Raw genomic sequence first — 8,197 nt, 5'->3', positions numbered from 1 at the left:
CGCTAGGCCGGTTTTCCTGCCTCGCTGGAAGCGGCGGTGCTGCCGTAGAGGGCCGGGGCGGGCAGGGCGGCGCTGGGCCTGCCGTCCGCGCCTTTCTGCGGCCGGGTGGGAGCCCGGGAAAAGCGGCTGCGCTTGTGCCGAGCCCTCGGCTCTCCTGAAAACCACACGACTCTTCAGCTGAGGGAACAGGCGCCGTGTTTGCAGGTGGTTGCTGGCCGATTCGGCGGGCTTGGTGTTCCTCCTGTGCCTTGGGTTTATGCTTGGCAATGCCATCCGGGCAAAACAGGAAGAATACAGAGGGAGCAACAACAGTGAATATTTCCTGCCATCTGTCTGCAGCTCAACTTACTTTTGGCTGTTGCTGGCAGATTTCCATCAGCTTGTTATTGTCAGCTCTAGAAAAATGTCTCTAGAAAACCAGTTGACTATACGTATGTATGTAGGAAAAGCACTATGACAGTGGAAGTTTGAGAGTAAATATCAGAAGACTTTAGCTGATGCATGTATGTTTGTGTATGTAGTGCCTCAACATGTGTGGCGGATAAATTTGGATACTCCAGAGGAAGCTCATCAAAATCTCTCTTTTGGTGCTGCGGATCGCTGGTGGGAGCAAACAGATCTGACCAAGCTGATACTCGCCTCAAACAAACTGCAGTGTCTTTCAGAGGATGTCAAACTTTTGCCTGCGCTCACTGTTCTGGATGTAAGTACCATGATCCTGTTATGGTAGGACTGTACTCTCTCTGTAAGAGGTGGGAAAACATGGTCTTAGATCTTTGTTTTCCATTTCCCTGCAATGGTGGATGTGTAGAAGTGGCGTTGAGGTATTCTCAGGATAAAGAAAAGATTGTTACAGATCACTGATAGTATACCAATTTGTATGCTGGTAGTGGGTACTGTTCTGTAGAAAGATCTAGGAAGTTTTATTATGGACACTGAAGGAAGGAAGAGCTATTACTGGATGCAACCACCTTTCCTGCATGCACCCCCCTTCATATCTAATCTCTTAGCGTTTACTGTCAATTCAGTGGAATTTTGACAGATTGGCAGTTGCAGTGCTGCTATTGGTAATTGCACTGAGCCATGTACATAGCTACTACTTTTATACAAAATTATTCCATGTATTAGGTTAGCTTGATTTGTTTCTGGGGTAGGGAAAGAAAACCTACAAGGTACAAATTAGTAACTGTATTCTAAAAACTTTATTTTCCAGGTGCATGATAATCAACTGACATCGCTTCCTTCTGCTTTAGGACAATTAGAAAATCTTCAGAAACTTGATGTCAGGTAGGTACATGTTACAGAACTGGAACACGAGAAATATTGCAGTGACTTTCACAGTGTGAATAAGAGATTGCAGTATATAAAATTTTCTTTCAGAAAATTAATTTCAGATTTTTAACTAGAGAATATTAGTATATTGAGAATCGTAAGTTTTGGATCAAAACTGATGGTCTTAGGTTTGTTAAAATTATTTTCACTGATGCTCAAAGTCACAGTCTCCCTTGGAAGGTGAAAACAGTGGTATGTTGAATAATCACACAAAAGCAGTGTCTACATTCAATGTGCCTCCCTGGCAATTTTGTTTTAAAGGAACAAAAATACTTTTTGTCATGAATAATATACATTGGAAATAATTGTATAGCTCTTGTTCATGCTGGAAAGTCATATTATTCTGGTCACTGGAGTAATTTTGTAGATTTGTGCACAAGGAGAAAGAGGGTATGCTGCCACTGTGTGTGTGAACCACAGAAGAGAATGTAAGATCTAGCTGGAATATTGTAAATTCAGATGAGGATTAAAAGTAGTCTTGAACAAATAAACAAACATAATTAATTCCTCCTAGGAAACTAATCCATTGAAGAGGGCTGTAACAGTTGTAGGAGACAGATTTTTCTTAAAGGTGACGGTATCCCAAACAGCAAGCATATGTGCATGCTGTAGTGTGAGAATGTTTTGCAGAAGCCTGTCTCACTGCAGATGTAATTAACAGTTAGCCTGTGCCAGCACGGAACATCCAGTGTATCTGATGCTGGACGCGCTTCGTACTTGCTGGAGGGTCTGAAGAGTTTGTGTTTCAACAGGCTGTGTGTGGCTAAAATAATCTGGCTGATACAAGTGTAACTCTTTCTTTGGATAGCATCATATGTAACGGAGTGTTCTTTATGCATTTATGTTCTTAAAACTATTTAGTAATTGGGTTTTCTGTTTGTGTTCCATGTTTTAATACTAGCCACAACAAACTGAAAAGTATCCCAGAGGAGTTGATGCAGTTGCCACATTTGAAGAGCCTTCTTCTTCATCACAATGAGCTGAGTCACTTGCCGGATGGATTTGGACAGCTTGTCAATTTAGAAGAATTAGTAAATTACCACTTTTTGAAAAACATTTATTTGTTCAGAAAGGCTGATTTATCCATGTTTTGCTACTGCTAATGAAAAAAACCATAGCTTGGACGGCAGAACTTTGTGAATGTTCTAATGACTTGTGTAGCTTGTCAGTTATTACATGGCTTTTTTTGTTTGTTTGTTTGAAACTAAGTTTTGCTCTTGGTTTGCCAAATATTTTAAGAAAAATCAAATCCCTTGTGATCTGTCAGTCATGGGAGACTTGTTTCTTCCATTCACATTTCTACCAGGGAGATCCTGAAGACGTCAGCCATCTAATTTTAATGTTCTGCCAGTAATTAACTTTGCAGTAACAGTACTCGTGGGATATTTTAAACATCTCTATTTCTAACCTCTCTCTCTCTCTCTTCCTCTCTCTCTCTTTTTTTAATCTTCAGGATTTGTCCAACAACCATCTCACAGACATTCCAACAAGTTTTGCTTTGCTCATTAACTTAGTGCGACTCAATTTGGCTTGTAATCAACTCAAGAACCTGCCTGCAGATATCAGTGCGATGAAAAGTAAATTAGTTTCCTCAGATTATTAAATGACATACAGCCAGTTCTGTAGTTATGTTCAGAAATGTTATGAATATTAATCAGGATTTTAAAAATATATTCTTAAAGAGTTACTGTATTCTCAAGAATATTAGTTCAGAATTATTTAAAAAGACCAGCTACAGTCCTTGAGTCTTGAGACCTCTTATGGTTCATATTTCTTGATAAATGGGACACAAAATGATCAGAAAAGTGTAAGGATTAATACTGTTCTGCTTAGTTGTTGTTAGCCTTAAGACTGCAATAAGCAATCTGACAATTTTTTTTTTCTTTATTGCATATTTTGAGTGGCAAATAAAGCATAAATCAGAGAGAGTTGAAAGTATTGGAGAGAAAAAACCCATAAATTAGAGAGTGATAAAATTGAATTCTAATATTTGAATGTTAAATATCAAGCTGACCAGTCGTTGATGTGAAACGCCTATTTTAGTAGCTGTGGCAGATCTACAGGAACAGGTGGTAGACTGCCAGCTTTTATAAATGCTATAGAAATTACCTGCAGATCCTTCTGAGATGGTCTACAATATTAGACTCTTTCTTCCCTTCGGTCCCGTACTCTAAACAAGAGCTAGTATCTGGCAGCGTCATTGAAAGCATTCCAGAATGGCCTATGAAGAATAAATGAAAAGCAGATGCCTTGTTTTCAGAAATGTTGATGCTAACTGATTCGATTTCTTCCAAAATTCTTATTGGCAAAATGTTGTTATATTTATTTTAAAAACCAGGATATTTATGCTTCCATAGAAAACAATTTTTATTTTCTCTTTCTTTTCTGTTTGTCACTTGCGTGCTTACTTCTATAGGCTTAAGACAACTGGATTGTACTAAAAACTACCTGGAAACTGTACCTTCTAAATTAGCGACTATGGCATCTTTGGAACAACTTTATCTGAGAAAAAATAAATTACGTTCCCTACCAGAATTTCCGTCATGCAAATTACTGAAGGTAAGGTTTGAAATGGTTGGTATACTGTAAATGTATTTGCTGTAAACTTTTAAAATAATAGCTGTTACTTTAAACACAAATTTTTGTGAATTGCTGTGATCAAAAGTTTATAATTCTGTGTGTAGAGCTCTATTTAATACATCCCCATTTGTAATTACTCTTACTGTCCACACTGGTCAATCTTAAGGTCATTTGGAAGACAAATTTGCAGCAGTACTCTTCAGATTTGGAAAATAAAAGAAATATTTAGAAGAGGAATGACTGGAAAACTAGGCCTAATATTGCCTACCACAGTTATTTTTTATCTCTAGGAATATTTTCTGGATAAATTTACTTTGTTCACTATCATTTTTTTCTTTGTAACTGCAGAGAAACTATACTTTTTTTTTTTCCTTTTAGCATAGTCAAATCTTCCAAGTATTTTGTAGCCTTAATTCCTGATATGTTTAAAATTGAAAATCGCCTGCCTCAGAACATCAGAAATTTGTTACTCAACTAATAGAATAATGATTGGGCCAATTGAATGCCTGTATCACTGTGTTGTTTCCAATGACCAAATCCATCAAAGAATGCAGATACCTTCTTAGTTCTGCATAACTCTGAACTCAGAAGTTAAAATCCCAAGCTATTTCAGCATTTTCTAACAAAATTCGTGATATGTGAAGTTCAGTGTCTTAGTGTGTCCAGCAGCATGTGTACACTCTTGGTCTAAAGAACCATTTGATTTTTCCATTATAAGTGAAACATTTCCAATAGGGACATGGAGAGCTGCCCTCTCAACTTCCTGTAACTTGGAATTTAAGAAACTTCTTGAGCAAAGAAGTCGTTGACAAGTTCTTGACAAATGCAGAGCAAAGGTATTCCTAGCTTGGAAATGGAACTCAAAGCTGAGGGTTCTGTGATGGTTTCAGAAAAGCTAAGTTCAGACTTCTGTTTCTGGATCTTTGGAGGCTTTGATATTTCATATGCAGATGAGAGGGAATCAAGATCTGTATTTTCTCCACGATACCATATGTTTTTGCCAGTGCCATGATTCAGAAGATTAGTAAGTTATAAAGTAATTTTACTAGAGTAACGTAATTGTAGGTGATCTTTATTTCCATAGGAATTACATGCTGGTGAAAATCAGATTGAAATATTAAATGCAGAGAATCTGAAGCATCTGAATTCCCTCTCTGTATATCAAGATCTGTATTTTCTCCACGATACCATATGTTTTTGCCAGTGCCATGATTCAGAAGATTAGTAAGTTATAAAGTAATTTTACTAGAGTAACGTAATTGTAGGTGATCTTTATTTCCATAGGAATTACATGCTGGTGAAAATCAGATTGAAATATTAAATGCAGAGAATCTGAAGCATCTGAATTCCCTCTCTGTATTGGAACTTAGAGACAACAAGATAAAATCAGTTCCTGATGAAATTACTCTGCTTCAGAAGCTGGAGCGACTTGACCTCGCCAACAATGATATCAGTAGGTAATATTAAAAACTGCATTATGTCTGTGATGAGGCATAGCTAATGACATCTAATTCTATAGCTGATGTATTTCACTTTGTAAAATGTAATTAAAAAGAGACTCAATCATAAAATGAAGGAACCGTTTCTATATTGTGTAAATGCTATGATCAAACTGTGCCTTTCTTAAATGTAATATATTCTGTATCTTTTTATTTGAACCTGAGCTTTGGAATACCAGGCTACCTGACAAACCATTGCAAATTCTTTAGAATTTGTTTTGAAGCTGCTTTGAAATGAGTTTTTTCCATTTGCAGATTGCCTTACACACTGGGGAACCTTCCTCAGTTGAAATTCCTGGCATTAGAGGGAAATCCTTTGAGAACCATTCGAAGAGACCTTCTGCAAGTAAGCACTGTAGACAATATATAAAGTTTGATTATGTCACATATGTACGTTATCCAAATTGTGTAGACAAAACATTTAAAACAATTAGAAAACATCCAGATTTCAAGTAGCCTGTGCAACTTTAATCCATCTCCTTTGTTTGCGTGTGTTGTGGTTCAGGTACTCTTTCCACTGGAGTCTGATGCAATGCATAAAATCATGAGGACTGTGGAATAAAGGAAGTTGTTGCTTTATAGGACCTGTTTCTGATTTGCTACAGAAGTTATAATATATATTGCAAATGAAGCAATGGATGCCTGGGAAGAAAAGGATAAGGCAACTGTCTGCTGCCTAATCCTGTTGCAATCACAGTTCATTGCAGTGCTAGGCGAGTACTTTACATCAGGCTTTTCCTAGATGAGCATGGATTTCTGTTCTTCATTTCCTACTTGCCTGAATTAAGGATCTAGGTTTCGATTTCCAAAGTGTACTTGATGGCAGATGCATTTTGAGCAATGACATTCTGATGTACTACGTTTTCTTACGGATAACCTACACCTCAGATCTGCGTTCTCTCTGTAGGTAAACAGCAAAGTGAAGGTGTGAATTGTGCATGAGAAAACAAGTACATAGGGCAGCAGGGAGGCTGGGGCGTGGGCACTACTGCTGCTATAGAATTCCCTTTTATTTTTTCCCCAGCAGGCCCCTCTTCTCATTGGTGGTATACATTATTTCTTTCTGTGCTTTTGCCAGTGTTGTAAAAGAAATGTTTACAAAGTACTGGGATTCGCTAAAAATAAGCAACACTGAAGACTCAGTCTTGAAATGAAGTTTTGTAATATCTGTCAGAAGAGGGAAAACATCGTGTATCTGATTAAGTGAGCATTGTATGCACTAAATTAATGAGCAGGGGTTCCGTGGATGGAAGTCATCCATGATTCCAGAGCTCAAAGTTGGCTTAAAATGTACATGCAAAAGAGTCTGAGTTAGTGCTGCCTGGCTACTTTAGTTTTGGTATTCCCTAGATTCTGAGGCTTTGCTGTCTTTCAAATGTAAGAGCATAGTTGTGTGTAATTTCTTGTGTATATTTCAAATTTGTAGCAAACGACAGGTACAAGGATTCTATTATGAAATTTGATATTTATATTGTCTTGATCCATTACCAACACTGTAAATTCATATAACTGGAATTTTATATGCCTATCTAGATTTTTTTACACTTGATTTAGAGGAGCAATTGATAAAGCTTGTAGGGTTCCCCAGACACTTCTTAGCAGCAGGTGAATACTGAGATTAAGGATTGGCAAGGACTGGGGGGTAAGTATAGTCTAGCAGGCACAGATTCTTCTCTTGTCCATCCCTGCTCCGTCTCATCTTTGCCTTTTCTTCAGACCTCTCATTCAAGTCCCAAACTCACTCTTGTTTCTTGATAAATTTCCAGTCACCTTCTGTTAAATCCTAGTCTCTCCTTTTTGCGTAACATACCATCACCTGGCTGTTGAGCTTTGCCTTATTGTCTGCTTTCCTCTCTACGCAAGCCACGTGACTGTTACTCAGCTTTCTGTTTGACCTTCACCTTTTCCTTAAAAGTTTCCAGGTTCTTCCATATTGGCTTCTCTTGTCTTGCTCAGCTCAGCATGTGCCACGCCTAGCCGTGCCTGCAGTCAGTCCCAGTCTCCTCCAGCCTCTCTTTCTCAGTCTTTTGTCTTTTTCTGTTGTCTCACCAGGTTCCTTGTGAGAGTTCCTTCTTTTTCCACTTCCACATTTCCTTTATCCCCTCTGCATTCAGATCAGTCAATCTCTTATTGTGTGTAATATAGTTGTCAGCTAGAATGAGAAGGCGCTTCAGGTCAGTCCCTGGTTTTAAAGCATCAAGGAGAAGCATGTAAAATTGTAAGGAAAACATAGCTTTTTCCTAAAACAAATGGGCTGGACAAGATTATGCTTAATTACTCATAGATTATGCAGACAGTAACTGTGTTTGACCAGTAGAAGTTGCTATCAGAGGATTGAAGGTCATTGGAGAATCCAGCTGTTAAAAATCCATGCAAATTATGTGAACTGCAGTGTTTTTCCTAGAGTTTATAATTTTGGACACAAAAAGTTACCTGAACACTGAACAGTCAGCTTCTTTGACAAATTTTAAATTTCTTCTCCAAAGCGTAATTGCTTCAGACCTTTTTAAAGAGAAGATTAAGTTTATTTGAACAGTTTTTCCTTGCTCTTGGAACTAGCTAACTACTTTAGATAAAAAGCTAAAAATGTGGAGCCTAAGGTAGTGACACAGGATTGGAAATTTTCAACTGGAATAAATAAACAAAATTGTAAATAAGCAAGTTCAAAAGCTGCTGCAAAGAGGGTTTTTCTATGGGAAGCATTAGGTGGCTTTTATAGTCAGCAGTGCTATGGGCTCCACCTGTGTGACTGGAACTGTCTTTCTTCATTGTCAAACAGCTATATA

General features: G+C 37.9%; 2 protein-coding genes across 2 annotated transcripts in view; one reads left to right on the top strand and one right to left on the bottom strand.

The window, feature by feature from the left end:
- Positions 1–273, bottom strand: part of SRSF11 (serine and arginine rich splicing factor 11) — a 25,514-nt gene extending 25,241 nt beyond the window's left edge. The window contains exon 1 of the mRNA XM_019471912.1: positions 21–273. Within this exon, the coding sequence (XP_019327457.1) occupies positions 21–273 (253 nt within the window). The remainder of the gene's footprint in view (positions 1–20) is intronic.
- A 130-nt stretch (positions 274–403) lies between these two features.
- The window catches only part of LRRC40 (leucine rich repeat containing 40), a 17,662-nt gene continuing 9,868 nt past the window's right edge, over positions 404–8,197 (top strand). Inside the window, exons 1-8 of the mRNA XM_009278757.1 lie at positions 404–431; positions 522–703; positions 1,214–1,287; positions 2,234–2,363; positions 2,786–2,909; positions 3,749–3,891; positions 5,197–5,369; positions 5,667–5,757. Of these exons, the coding sequence (XP_009277032.1) occupies positions 404–431; positions 522–703; positions 1,214–1,287; positions 2,234–2,363; positions 2,786–2,909; positions 3,749–3,891; positions 5,197–5,369; positions 5,667–5,757 (945 nt within the window). The remainder of the gene's footprint in view (positions 432–521; positions 704–1,213; positions 1,288–2,233; positions 2,364–2,785; positions 2,910–3,748; positions 3,892–5,196; positions 5,370–5,666; positions 5,758–8,197) is intronic.

This window comes from Aptenodytes forsteri, unplaced genomic scaffold (assembly GCF_000699145.1).
Source record: "Aptenodytes forsteri isolate BGI_AS27 unplaced genomic scaffold, ASM69914v1 Scaffold290, whole genome shotgun sequence".
NCBI lineage: Eukaryota > Metazoa > Chordata > Aves > Sphenisciformes > Spheniscidae > Aptenodytes > Aptenodytes forsteri.
Note: the sequence above shows the minus strand (reverse complement) of the source record. Positions and strands in the feature narration are given on the sequence as shown.